Genomic DNA, 15382 nt, shown 5'->3' on the forward strand with positions numbered 1-15382 from the left:
AATTCAAAGCCACTTTTTTTCAGACATTAGGGCAGGGGTCTCAATCTAAAAATGACCATGAGGGCCCCATGAGGACTAGTGCATTGGCCCGAGGGCCGCATCACTGATACCCCCATCATTGCCCCCAGCCCTGCCCCTTCCATGAGGCCCCGCCCCGCCTCTTCCCACCCCTTCCCTGTCCCCCATTCCAACCCCTTCCCCATATTTTTCCGTCTGATTTTATAACCAAGTAGTTTTTAAGTGAGGTGAAACATGGGTATGCAAGACAAATCAGCCTCCTGAAAGGGGTACAGTAATCTGTAAAAGTTGAGAGCCACTGGTCTTGCAGGTTCCAGAGAAGCAGCAGTGTTAGTCTGTATCCACAAAAAGAAAAGGAGGACTTGTGGCACCTTACAGTCTAGCAGGCATTACATGGGCCTGCCATAGCACAGGGGGGCTGACCTTCTACTATTTCTTGCCACCCATTCCAGCCCTACATTTCACTGCAGTTTGTGCTACGCCACCATAAACCAGGATTTGTACTGGTGCAGCTTCCCCGCTGCTACAAACAGGCCCAGTATAGGCAGCGCCTGAGTTAGGGCAGCTGCAACTTGCTCCATTTATGCAGGCTCGTGCTTTGGCCGCGCCCCCGGAGAGGAAGCCCCTGGCCCAGTTCCACCTCAGCGGCCCCCAGCACCGCTCCCCGTGCGGCTGGTGCGCTGCCCCCAGCAACTCGCCCCGCCCCCAGCGGGCATTCTGTTACATTTACGCGGGCGCTGGGGGGGAGGGGCGCGGCGCGAGGCTCAATCTCGGCGCGAGCGGGCGGCGCCATGGAGCTAACGGCCCCGCCGCGGCCCTGGGCTTTCCTCTCGCTGGCGGCCGCGGCGCTGCTGCTGCCGGAGGCGGCGGGTGAGTGACCGGGCCCCAGCTTCGCCTGACCCCAAAGAACAGGGAGCGAGGCGGGGCCTCTCTCGAGTGACGTCAGCGCCCGCCTCGCCGGGAGATCCTCGGGCCGCGCCTCCTTGGCTCCGGCCAGCGGCCCCGCCTAGAGGCCAATTGACAGCGGCGTCTCCGCGGGCTGAGGGAGTCCGCGCTGCGCCTGCGCGCCGGACGCTGAAGGCTCAACCGGGCGCGCGCGCGCGCGCTTCCCTCCCCCGCCACGGGCCCGCCCGGACTGGTGCGATTGACAGCGCGAGGAACGTCCCGCGCGCCAGCGGGGCTCGGGGTGCGCGGCTGCCGGTCAGCTGCGTGTCAGTCATCCCAGGCGGTGCGAGGAGGAGGGGGCACCTGCTGAAAGAGCCCGCTGGGCCTGGCGGCTCCGGCTCCTTCGCCTCGCGTCGCTCCGCAGCGCTGCTCTGGTACAGGAGCTCCGAGGAGCAGCTTCGTGCTCGGTGAATTTTAAAATCGCCGAGTTGCTTAAGGTCCCTTGGCTGCCAGCTGGAAAGGTTGGCGGAGTTTTCCCTCACATGTCCCTCAAATACTGGTCAGACGGGCCGGTGACAGGCTCATGGCTATTCGGTCTTCTGCATTGCGGTCAAGCTGCTTGCCCTTGCATCTGTTGTATACAGGCTCTGCTACGACGGACGTGGCTTCCCTCCTTTGCCACACTCTTAATGGGGGATTCCTGGACCTGGGGGTGCAGTAGCACCCCTTGGCTTGAAGTAATTATAACAACCCAAATAAATGGTTTCCGCCTTCAGCGCCCTCACTATGCCCCAGCACCAGTCCCCTTAATAGGCCCCAAACTTTGTCATTACTCTTCTATTTGGTGCTGATCCAATTTTGATTATTCCTCCCCTTCTGAATGAAACAGCTGGTGAACTTTTCTTTTGCCAGACTCCTTTACTTGCTCATGTTAAAAAAACTAGTGGAGACCCACCTGTGGTGCTGCCAACTCAATTTTATCAAGACTCACGCTACTTGTGTTCTTAAAGGCTCAGCTTCTTGAGTTGTTATTGTATGAAACTCTCAGCTTTCTTTCTTTCTTTTTCAACGTAAATTTTTAGCCCTCCTGGTTCTTGATAAAGGCTTGAAAATGTACAATAAAGATTCAAAACCAGATGGCAAACAGGAAGGACCCAAAATGTGTATTTGGAATATCTCATGATTTTAAACCACTCAGAATTTTTGCACAGCTGGGATTGGGAAGCGGGTCACTTACTTTGGGAAGCATTTGAGTTGGACACATCTTCCTTTCTTTGTTTTTTGTCAAATGTTTGTGTGATTCTGTAATCTATCAACATGTCTTTTGACTCAAAATTCTCTTTGGCAGGAAAGCTATTAATTTGCAATCGATTTTACTTGTCATATAATTAAATGTACATGTAGTGCTGTATAAACTTATAAAAAGAAAGGGAGTACTTGTGGCACTTTAGAGACTAACCAATTTATTTGAGCATAAGCTTTGCATCTGATGAAGTGAGCTATAGCTCACAAAAGCTTATGCTCAGATAAATTGGTTAGTCTCTAAGGTGCCACAAGTACTCCTTTTCTTTTTGCGAATACAGACTAACACAGCTGTTACTCTGAAACCTGTATAAACTTATGTAACCCTTCTGCCAGATGCAGCCAGCAGCAACCAGGCAGGGTTCAATATCTAGGAGTTACTTTGCATTGATACAGAACCGGCTTGAATCCCAACCCAGTAACCTGGGAAATTTACACACCACCTCGGGCACTTCTGAGAGGCAATACTTCCCCAGTCGTAAGCACAGAGTCTGATTGTAGAAAAACTTTTAATAAAAGGAGGGAAGTAACTGCATTAATTTGGGAAAACACTGCAAACAGGGTTCATAAACATAAACCATGAGTAAACGACTCACCCCAAGTACAGTAACTCCTCACTTAATGTCTTGCAGATTAACATTATTTCGTTGTTACATCACTGATTTATTAGAAAACATGCTCATTTAAAGTTGTGCAATGCTCCCTTCTAATGTTTGGCAGCCGCCTGCTTTGTACACTGCTTGCAGGAAGAGCAGTCTTTTGTCTGGTGAAAAACATTTCCCTGGAACCTCCCCCCGCATTTACATTAATTCTTATGGGGAAATTGGATTCACTTAAAACCTTATTGCTTAAAGTAGCATTGTTTCAGGAACATAACTACAACATTAAGCAAGGAGTTACTGTAGGTTGGGCATTGTCTATGCCAGGTTAAACCAGCCTAGGAATGGCTCTTGATGAGAGTGTGTAGCCTCCTGGCTAGGGATACCTGTCACCACCCCTCTTACTTTTACAGTTGTTGGACATTTGAGCCTGTGGCTTAGCAAGATTCTTTCAACTGAGGGTGGCCCCCTCATTTGGGACAGGTTAAGCACAGTCCTGCTTTCCTGTATTCCTACAATAATTACAACATTGGTAACCATATTTCACTACCCCTGCATTCAGTACTAAGGTGATTTGTACCCAACACCAGACAAAGTTGATCACTTGGACACTGCTGTATCTGCTGAATATGTAAGCAAAGCAGGAGCAAACTGTATTTACATAAACACACCCAAGTGATTTCCCTTCCCAGCTAGCTGTCAGGGAAGCATTCATTCAGACCCTGCTTACACTTATAATAAAAATAGTAAGAAAAATTGTTGTATACTTTGATACCATATAGATAACCATTTGACTGAAAACATTAGCGAAGCATGCTTTCTGCTGCAGCATACTCAAAGGACTTCATAGTCATATATTTGAAAATATCCCCTTTCTATCCACTAAACAAAATTCATATCTCCCCCAACCTAAAAGTATGGTTAAATTAAACTCAGCAGTGCTTCAGTTATGTTTAGTGGCTATGATGTGGGCTTTATGCATGATACTCTGGTTTCATGTCTTAAATTTTCATCCCTGCTTAGTGATCAAAATGTGGAAATCATTTATCCTTGTTGTTCACAAGTAAATAGATGGACCGATGACTGCATGATATATTGTTTGCATTCTCCAGTAACATTGGCTGTTGGTTCAAATGTTTTCCTCTATCCTTACTATTCAGACCTTTGTCAATCTGGTTAAAGCATAATTTGAATACTTTAGAATTATTTTGTTTTCATTTTAAAGTTCCAGAGAAGATTAGCATTAAAGACTTTGTGAGTGTCTATCTCAAGCAAGCAGATAGGGGAAGTACTGTAAATCTTGAAAGACAGTTGGAATTCTAGGTTAGAAATTAGACCACTGTAATTTTAAAACTGGAAACATTTTCAGACTTCACTGACACTGGACTTTTCCAATACCATCATTCATTTAAAAAAAATAAAAAATCTAACATCTACAGTTAACTCAGAAGATGACTTCTGAACTTGCTTATTGCACTGCAGTATTGTTTGTCTTATAAGCCTTGGCCTTGGAAAAATCTGCAATTAAAAACAAAATTTGATAACTGGCCTTTGTCACAGTTCAGAGAAACTGCACCTGTATCCCCCTTCTATCATCCAGCAAGGGCACCCACTCTTAGGCTTTCAGCTCCCCAGCCATCACCTCTCTTGGGTGGAGACTCATGTCTCCCTAATGATCAGGATATTTCCAGGCTGCTGAGCTCCCCGACTACACTATGAATCCCCAAATAATACAGATTTTTACAGTAAGCATGCTTTGCCTTCTCTTCAGAGGCTATAAACAAAGTAATTACATACAGTTAAGAAGCAAGCACATTTATTCTTAAGGTGAAAGGCTTACAGAGAAAACAAAAGAACCTGCATGCAGGCTTATAAGCTTACCCCCTGACTCCAACAAGAACTCTGGCAGATGAACAGTCCCTCAAACCCCACCAAAGGGTTTTTCTGTGGTCACAAGTTCATAACACCTGTTAGATAAGAACTATCACCCCCATGAATCTGTGAGACACTCTTTGATCAAGTTTGGTCATCTGGTCTGGTCCTCATGTAACTGGCAATCAGCAGAAATTAGGTTTCTCCTCAGGCTGCAGCTGTAAAAGGATGGCTCTGGCGGTGGAAAGTTGCCTTCACCTTCCAAGTATTTCCTAGGAATCCCACTTAACATTGTTTGTCTAGCACGTTGTTTCAAAAAGTCCTTTGATGCTCATAACACTTGCAGTGTTTAAACTAGCACTGTGTAGAAAAAAGTAGGTCGACTTTGCCTCTGTGTCGTTCTGGGTGGTGGTGTTAGTGTATCAATGAAATGAGGCACTTACAGCAGCGGGAGACAAATTTAGGTTTGGGTGCATCCAAAACTGACAAAATGAGTCAACTTAGGTTGACCTAACTTGATAGTGTAGACCAGTCTGAAGAGTCTAAATAGAAGAATAGAATTGTTCTTAGAAGCAGAAACTAACCAGTCACCTCATGCATGGTAGGATCCAAATAAAGATTTATTACTAATTCATAGATTAGCATTGCAGGCTACTTCAGGTTTGAAGATTGTTCTCTACAGAAATAATAACTGCTAGACAGGTGATTTTAAAATAACAGTTTAAAATATAAGTAGGTTTTTGTTTAGAGGCTATGAAAAATCTGAAGTATTGCCTGCCATGCACTGCATCCTGATTATAATGAGTGGAGCTTTTACTGTACCAAAACATCATTGCAATAAATAGAGATCTTTCTATGAATCATGATCTTATCTAAAATTTGTAGAATTATCAAAAAATATGTAAATGTTTACAATTAAGTATATTAGTAAGGAATACCTTTATTAATGTTTCATCTCTTATGGAAGAAAACAAGATTTATGTGCGTCCCAACCATCAGGGAACAAACCAGTTTTGAAGTCTTAGTTAAGGTTCTGAATGACCTCCCCTTAACACCAGCACCTACCTGCCTATTTGGTCACCACCTAGAGCATTTTTACCAAGCTTGGGAGCATATTACACAAGACCGTTGGGTTTTAGAAATAGTTCAATCGGGCTATTCCATGCCTTTTACTTTTTGCCCCCCTACTCTACCCACCTCCCCGCCTTGGGTCTGTTCTCATGAGCACCTTATAAGACTGGAAGTAGATCGTCTGCCACAGCTAGATGCTGTGGAACCTGTACCAACACAATACAGAGGGAAGGGTTTTTATTCCCACTATTTCCTAACCCAGAAGAAAAGTGGTGGATGGCGACCGATAGTAGACATTTGAAAACTCAACAAATTCATATGCTCCCAAAAATTCAAGATGGTTACCTTAGGCACAATAATCCCAGCGCTGGAACAGGGGGACAGGTTTTCAGCCATCGACCTACAAGATGCATATTTTCACATCTCAATACATCCGGCTCACAAACGATTCCTCCGATTCACAGGGGGACACGATTGGGACTGTCCACAGCACTGAGGGTGTTCTCCAAAACCCTTGCAGTAGTCGCAGCTCACCTGCGCAAACAAGGGATCATATTTTTGCCATACTTAGATGATTGCCTTACCAAAGGACACTCATACACAGAGACAGAAACAATCACACAATAGACCATCAACCTCTTCCAAAGACTGGGGTTGCAAATAAACTTTCAGAAGTCACATTGATACCCACAGAACAACTAGAATTCATCAGGACACATCAGGACTCAACTCAAGCCAGAGCCCTAGCCAACAAACATCTCATAGATGTCAGTTACATCTGTCCACGAATCGAGGCATGGATGTGCCTATAATTACTAGGACACATGGCTGCCTCCATGTTCGTGGCAAAATACATCAGATTACACATGCGCTGTCTTCAGGGCTGGCTGCGTTCAGTATACAAACCCACCAAACAGCCTCAACATGGTGGTAACACCACCGACCAAGGTTTTAGCATCCCTACAATGGTGGACAAGATCAGAGAACATCTGCATAGGGGTTCCCTTTCACCACAGACCTCCTTCAGTCATGATCACAACAGATGCCTCCCTACGGGGCTAGGGGGAACACCTGGAGCACCACACGACACAAGGCAGGTGGTCGACATCGGAAGCATGCCTTTATGTAAACCTGCTAGAACTCAGAGCAGTAAGATACGCCTGTCTTCACTTCCTACCACTTATAAGAAACGAATCAATTCGAGTGATGACAGACAATGTCACATGTATATTCTATATCAACAGACAAGAGAGGGCACGATCCCACTCCCCATGCACTGAAGCCATGAGACTATGGAACTGGTGTATCCAACACCACATCGACATCTCAGCTTCTTACCAACCAGGATGCCAAAACACCACCGCCGACACATTAAGCAGATGGCTCTCACAAGAGCACGAATGGGAACTGAACCCTACAGTCTTACAACAGATATTCTATCAATGGGGGTTCCCATCTATCGATTTATGTGCCACAGCACAGAACCACAATTTTGTTCCAGGGGTGGGACTTGGTCCCCTATCCCTGGGGACACTTTCCTAATCTAGTGGGACTAGTATGCATTCCTACCGATCCCACTACTACACAGAGTCCTATGCAAGACCAGGGATGACAAAGCCAAGATCATCTTGATTGCTCCAGTGTGGCCCAGACAGACCCGGTACCCTTACCTGCTGCGTATGTCAGTTTGCCCTCCATGAACTCTTCCAATGAGATCAGACCTACTGTCACAGTCCGATGGTCAGATCCTCCATCCACAATTGGAGAAGCGCCATCTGAAAGCGTGGCTCCTCCATGGTTCCAATTACACGCGTTAACCTGTTCGGAGCAGGTTAAACACGTGTTTTTGAACAGCAGACGTGAGTCCATGTGCAATACTTACCTACAAAAGTGGAAACGTTTTTCCACATGATGCCTACATAAACGACTTACTCCCTGCACTACGCCACTTCCAGTAATGCTAGACTACCTTGTGGAGCTAAAGAACTCAGGTTTATCATTAAGCTCTATCAAAGCACATCTCGTGGCGATTAACACCTTCCATGACAAAATCGACAGATTCTCAACATTTACACATCCAACTACAAAACACTTCCTTGCAGGACTTCAGAACCTTTACCCTGAAGTACACTCTCCCACTCCCATGTAGGTTCTAAACTTAGTCCTCAGGGCACTCATGAGACCACCCCTTCAAACTCCTAACTGCCTGCTCCTTACTATACATGTCAATGAAGGTAGCATTCCTCGTTGCCATCACATTGGCTAGAAGGGTAAGCGAGATTAGCGCACTGATGGCCAATCCACCCTACATGATCCTTTTCAAGGATAAGATCACATTGTGACCTTACCCTAAATTCCTTCCGAAAGTGGCATCCATCTTCCACATCAACCAGCCTATACACCTCCCTATGCTCTACCCTAAATCACATAAATCCTCACAGGAGGCTTCATTACACACCCTTGATGTTAGGAGGGCCATAGCCTTCTACTGAGAACAAAACTTTTCGTAAATCCCCAAGTTCATTTTGACAACCAAATGATCCAGGGTACTGCGATATCCAAGCAACGACTTTCCAAGTGGATATCGGACAGTATCTAATCATGCTATCAAACCCATGACATAGAATCTTCTCCTGGGATCAGGTCCCATTCTACTCGTGCCATGGCAACACATCGTACCCATTCCAGACATTTGCAAAGCCACCACATGGGCATCAGAACATACTTTGTCCAAGCACTATGCCAGGGTGGATGCCATATTAGACCTTACTGTCCTTTCCGCTGCTACTATGCACACAACTCCAAAGCCTCCCCCCAACCATAGTGGGTACTGCTCTACATTCACCTGAAGTGGAGCACCCACAGGGACAGCACTCTAAGAAGAAGAGAGGGTTACACACCTTGTGCAATAACTGAGGTTCTTCAAGAGGTGTGTCCCTATGGGTGCTTCACTACCCAACCCCCTCCCCTCTACTTTGGAGTTCGACACGTGGACTCTACGGTAGAGAAGGAACCGAGGGGGTTGGGCTGTGCGTGCTCTGAAGAGACTCCAATGGCGCCACTAGACAGTTGCTGCTCATGTGCAACCTGACTAGGTGCTGCTACCGAAAATCTCCAATCAACATCCCTGGGACGCACTGTCACCTGAAGTGGAGCACCCACAGGGACACACGTCTCAAAGAACCTCAGTTACTGCACAAGGTGAGTAACCCTTTCTTACATGGATTCTATTTGAAGAGCTCTTATTGTAAAAATAGTTAAATATGAAACTAACATGAGGCACCTGGTTCTGATCTCACTTAAAAGCAGGGCTTCTGATTTTCAGTTTTAACCAATAAGCACTGATAAAACACCCCGATAACAAAAAAATAAAATTAGTGTTTATCCACTAAACTCTGGAAAAACACCAGAAATGGTTACTTGCATCTAAGGGTCTGTCTACACAGATCAATAATGCAGACTATAGGGATGTGATTTCTAAAGTGCGCTAACTTGTTGCACATTAATTAGTCCATGTAGATCTGCTGGTGCTTACCAAAGATTCCCTAATGCATTTTAATGTAGTGCTGTTTGAAGCAGCATTATGTTAAAGCACACTAGAGAACATTACAAAGAGACTACTCATTACAGTATATACAAAGAGGAAAGCCTTGAAAAAACCTGATTTTTGACATCTTAAAAAACCCTCAAAAATTGCAAAACATAAATATTGAAAAAATGAAATAAATAAGCCCCCCAAAACAGAAATCCTGTTTACAATGAAGTAACTACTATTGACTTCAATAGAGTTACTGTTAGTGTATATTGGAGCAAGTGAAATCAGAATCAGGTTTCAAGAGGCATCAGAATCAGCTACAGTGGAACACTGTAAATGTTCCCATTATTATTATTTGTATTAATGTAGCAACTAGGAGTCCTAATTATGGACCAGAACCCCACAGAGCTAGGTGCTGTACCACTGCAATTCAGTGACAACTCCATTTAAGAGGGCTGAGTGGGCAGCGATACTCAGAGAAAGGGCACATGATATAGATGTTAGAACAACATGAAACTTTGAACATTTACAAATCTGGAAATAGGTGGCTTTTAAGATTTGGATGTTACTGATTTCAGGCTGGTAAAAAGAGAAAATATAGGGCCTGGTTCTCCACTCTGTTATACTATTTTTACATTGATGTAACTTACACTGGCAAAAAAAAAAAGCAATGGTATTGGAGAATTAGGGCATCTTCATTGGTTTGAGCTCTCTCTCTCTCTTTTTGGTTGCATTCCCACTTACTGAGGCTAACCAAGAATGACTTACTTTTTGGTGTACCATGAGAAAGGGGTGGAGATACATATCATGACTAACATTTGCCATTAAATTGAACCTAGGGTCCTTGTTGGTATGTATGGGTGAGCATAATTTTTATAACTTCTTAGACTTAGCGGCTGCGAATCACCAAGGAACGTTTATCCCTCTGTGTTACTGCGACTTGTCTTTAATATATAACTTTCCAGGATTCTTTAATTATTCTGTCTTTTCTCTTATAGCATTTTCTTATTAAACCCCCCTCCTTTTATTTGTAGTGTTTGCACCATTTTACATACAACACAGACCCCCAGGCTGCCCCTGTGTTGATGATTAAATCACTATATTTGTTGGAGTTTGTATAACACTTTGAAGATTAAAACTATGTATTTTTAATATATAGTTATGTCTAGCAATGCATGGATTATTTCCTCTTCATATAAGTTCTCACTGATATATATAACATTTTTATAACTAGAATTGCCAGGATGTTAGAGAGTATAAGTTTTTTTCAGTTCCTTATTAACTTAATTTAACATCTAAAATATTAAGATATCTTTTTAACTGTGAATGCACACTGTTCTCTATTGTAAAGAACTGGAACATCTGGTTGCATGGGAATTTGCTTTGTCAGGAATCAATTCTTGTAACCAGAAAGCTATTTTAAAACTACATTTAATTTAGGTCATGTATTTAACTTGTTCAGTATTGTGGATGTTAGTGTGTTTAACTGTATTAGACTATTACATTCTTAAGTCATCAGTCTCTTATTTAATTTAAAAGGACCCAACATAACTTCAAAGATTCCTCATGCACAAACTGGATGGTGGTGTATATGATTAACATGCTGCTGTTGCTAGAATTGAATTTTTAAGTGCTGAAATATTGAGTTGAAATCAAGAGGAGCTGAAACATTAGAATTTCTTTGTTCTCTTAAGTAACTGTAAACATTTAATTGCTTTAAGTACTGTAGCTGATTTACACAGCATTACCTGGCTAATTTTTAGTTTGGCTAGGTGATCTGCTCCTTTCTTCCAGATTTGTAATGTGTACTTATATGGAATTGTATTTTCCAGACCACCCCTCTGAAAAGTGACAAAAATTTACTTTATAGCTATATTTTACACGGATATTAATTATAGGCTGAACATTCTGCACATTCTTTATCATACTAATATGGATAATGATGACTACTTTTCCTTTTCCTGCCAGATGTTGGCTCAGATATACTGTTTACAACCTCAGTGCCAGGTGGTGCTGACAGATAAAAGACTATATGGTTTTCAGTGCTATATTCTTTAGTATGTAGTTCCCACAGTTCAGCTATCTGCCTTTTCTTATGCCTGCCACACAGTTATGTCTTGGAGGCTGAAACCTGTTTCACATTGTTCAGATAATGCATTCTATTTTTCTCTGAAATTCGAATATCGTAAATATGATTACAGTACTATAGCAAACTACAGTTAGACAATGAAGATATTGATGGTGAAATACATTGACTAAAGAAATAAAAAGAATGAAAAATGAAAGAAAAATGATGATGAGCGTCTGCTACAGAGCACTAGGAGCAGAAGAGAGCACATTTGACAAATTCCTGGTCTTGAATGATTTGGTCTCCTTCTAGGTGTGATAAGATGAAGTATGAAAACCCAACAGTGTGGAAGAAGGCTGGGCAATTTGTGATGTTATTAGGAAAAACACAATAACTGTAAAAAATTACACAACAAATAAGCAGCCAATGTGACTTTGAGGGTACTCAAAGATTTGAGGTTAGAAAACAAACTTGTGCTGTATTTAGAAAAGAAGAAAAATAACTAAACATCAATATAGAAGGAATAAGAAAGGGGCAGCAAAAAAACAGAATAAGTTACCACTAGCACATAGATCTTAAGCAACTTAAGAATGGTTTTTATAAATGTATTAGGTGCTCTAAGAACATCCCCTGGCAGAGAGTATTAGTGTCAAGAGAGTCTTAAGAAATCTTATACTCAATATTAATTCAAACCAATGAGGATACAATCAATGTTGCATGGATTAACAATGACTGAAAGCAACATACTGAATTGGGGAAAAATTCGCTAAAGCTTCATTAAGGGCCCAAGTCTACTCCCATTGAAGTCAATGAGAGATTTAGGAGAAATGGCATATTAATGAAATTCACAGAAAGAACTAAATACAAAGAAATTGCAAACATGAGGATCAGTGGAGGTAGAAAAGTAGCTTAGAGCCACCTTTGTCTCCCCACATTCTGGCACAAGCACACCAAGAATACGTTTGACACAGTCAAGAAATTAGCCCACTGTAATTTACATAGGTCTAATGCCTCTAGGCATTGCCTCTCCGGGAGAGTGCTTCCTCCTCCTCCTTCCCAGCATGGCTTTGTCTTTGCAAAGGCCTGAGCTCTCAATGCTGGTCCTTAAGCACTAGGGTAACTTTCATTATCTATCTAGGTTATCTCAGTATCTACAGTATTCCCTTCTACTTTTCAATACTTATTCTAAGGAATATCTTTAATACTGAACGTTTTTTTAATTATCTAAGACAACTGGCAAACTTTAAAGGGCCACTATACTACATATTCAAAGTACTGTAGAAGAATTAATTCATAGTAATAGATTTTTCAATTGTACTAGTGTAGTAGATCAAGCTTTTAATACAAATAAGAAGTGAGGCTGAAATGATTTTTACTGAGACCATATAATAGCTCTACTATGGTTAGCAAGGATTAGCACCAGCTAGAGTGTTGTTCATTGGCAGAGTTGAACTATAGTGTCACTATAGGGTATAAAACTTAAGAAGGGTTTATATTGCTTCTCTAGTAAACAATTCTGTTCAGTTAGCAGTGACTCCATAGCTGAGGGTGTACTGAGATTTGCATTAAATGTAAGATAGCAATCCCTGGATTGCACATGTATAAATGATTGAATTTAATCTCCATATTTTACATTCTAACTCTTTCTATTTGCAATTTTCTCTAATATTGCATTTTCTATAATTATTTTTCTAAAAAATGTAACTTTAGCAGAGGAAACGCTTGAAAATGCTCCCCTTTTGAAATTTGCCCTGAGTCGCTTTTGTTCAGTCTCTTGTACCTAAAGAATCAAAGTTATCACATACTCCAAGCTTCAATCACATACACATTCTAATCAGACAGGAGCAACTTTCCATGTATTTATATACAACCCAATAACATTTACTACCATAGTTTCACTTCCTAGTTTAGCTCTACAAAGAGTTAAGTGACATATCCATTTTCTAATGCTGCTAGCTAACCTCCTGGCTTCAAGCTCCATGGTGGACTGAAGTTTTGTTTCAGAGTGCTAGAAAGCAATTAAAAATGTAAAAACATGAAACTTCATCTTATGTAACATACAGTAGAGTACAAATGCAAAATTATGCTATTTCAGTGTTACAGATCCCTGGGTATTTTAGAGCACAACTGCCTTTACTTTATTTGTAAATGTTTACATTTTTATTTGTTCTGTAATACTGTTTTTTTTTTCTGTCTATTGATCTAGCTGGAAGTCCTTGCTTTTTGGACAAGACTCGCCTTATAAAGAAAGGAGCTGCACGCTTGAAGCGAGAAAATATAGATAGAATTCATGACTCAGTGGCCTTTTTTGAAACTGGTGGAGTCACATCTATTCCAGATGCTCCACAAATTTCTCATCAAATACTTGGAATAGAAGGATCAACTAGTAAGCCAATAATACTGAGAGAAACCTGATTATTCATTTATACTAATCAGTGTTCCAACAATTCATAGAAATTGTTAATCTAGGGTGTTTTTGTTTTGATCTTTTCCCCTCACATTCCTTATTCCCTAACACTGGGTGATAATTCTAGTCCTAGATTCACCTCTCTCAGACAGGCTGGACGGACAGCATTAGAAACCAAAACTCTTTTTGTGCCTACACAAAACAAGAATGGGAATTTTGCCATTGTCTTCAGTGGGGTCAGTATTTCACACTCAGAGCGTCTATGAAGTAGTGAGTTCTTTGCCACTGGGCCACAGGGCCAATCCTTGTCTATATTCATTTTTATGTCAGTCTGTCTACTCTTGTATCTAATTATTTTCTAACTTTTTTTCTGTTTTAGTTCCAGTGTATGTTCTCATTAATTCCAAAGACTTAATTCTTAAGTGTTTGACTCAAAAGCTGTTAAAGCAGAGAATCATTGATCCAAAATATCAGTGGGTTGGTCCCATAGGACTGATAACCAAAGGTAATTATATTTTTAATATTTGCAGCCAATTTACACCTTCTAATTTGACTTTTGCACTGAGCTGAACTGTAATAGAATATGCAAACAAGAGTAGTTTGGATAAATGTATTGCATTTGATTGGAATCATAAATGGATTCTGAGGAAAAATAACCAATCAGGAGTAATATAAGTAGAGAGTAATCTAAACAGTTTGAAGGGTATATTTGGTAAAATTCTAAGGCTGAAATTATTGGTATAAAAAGAAGAAAAAGTTTTATTTTAAGGAAATATTGGTGCACAATATTTTAAAATTCTGCAAAATTCTGCATATTTTATTTGTCAAAATTACACAATATAATCACACCAGTTTCATTTATTTTTGGTCATTTATTTCAAAATACCAGTCAGCAAATATGTCTGTAACAATACAGACAACAAAAAAAATTCAGGAAATGTTTTTTGACAAATAGTTTCTTTACTAGGCATATTAATACAGAACTCTGAGTAATAATTCATTTAGACTAGAATACAGAACCGTATTTCCCATACCCTTCAGAAGCAGTGCAAAGGCTTGGGGAAGTTGGGGTAATGGAGGAACTGAGGGAGAGAGAAATAAATTGCTGGGAAGGAGCTGGGTGTGAACTTGGAGGGTTGTTGGGTATGGGTGGGAAAAGTATGGAACAGGTTTTTTTGGGAGATGGGGAGGGATTGTTAGGGAGCTTCCCCCATGCAGACTCTGGCTGACCTTTAGCCTCTCCCATTCAGTCAGGCACATCTGCCCCATCCCCATGTGTTCCTGCACCTCCATGTGTCCTTGCACCCCTTGTCCACATGTGTTCCTCCACCCCACTCAGACACCCACTCCTCCCGTCGCCATGTGGCCCTGTACCCCCTCCCCCATCTCTATGTGTATCTGTGCCCCCACCCAGCAAGCTCTGTCCCTATGTAGGTCTGCACCCCCTCCCCAATCACTGTGTGGCCCTGTGCCTCCACTCCCATTCAGCTACTGCCCCAATCTGTCCTCCCCGACTAGCCCTTATGAGCCCTTGCCTTACCCCCCCCCCAGTACCCCACACTGTTTGTCTCCCCATAGCCTCTGTCTCCTGATCTGGCCTGACAGGGTGCTGCAAAGAAGGCAGG

At 42.1% G+C, this 15382-nt stretch overlaps 1 protein-coding gene across 1 annotated transcript in view; it reads left to right on the top strand.

The window, feature by feature from the left end:
* The first annotated feature begins 809 nt into the window (after nucleotides 1-809).
* LOC140906142 (zona pellucida-binding protein 2) overlaps nucleotides 810-15382 on the top strand; it is a 32824-nt gene continuing 18251 nt past the window's right edge. Inside the window, exons 1-2 of the mRNA XM_078851323.1 lie at nucleotides 810-888; nucleotides 13557-13736. Coding sequence (XP_078707449.1) covers nucleotides 810-888; nucleotides 13557-13736 — 259 coding nt within the window. The remainder of the gene's footprint in view (nucleotides 889-13556; nucleotides 13737-15382) is intronic.

This window comes from Lepidochelys kempii, chromosome 2, assembly GCF_965140285.1.
Source record: "Lepidochelys kempii isolate rLepKem1 chromosome 2, rLepKem1.hap1, whole genome shotgun sequence".
In the NCBI taxonomy this organism is placed as follows: Eukaryota; Metazoa; Chordata; order Testudines; family Cheloniidae; genus Lepidochelys; species Lepidochelys kempii.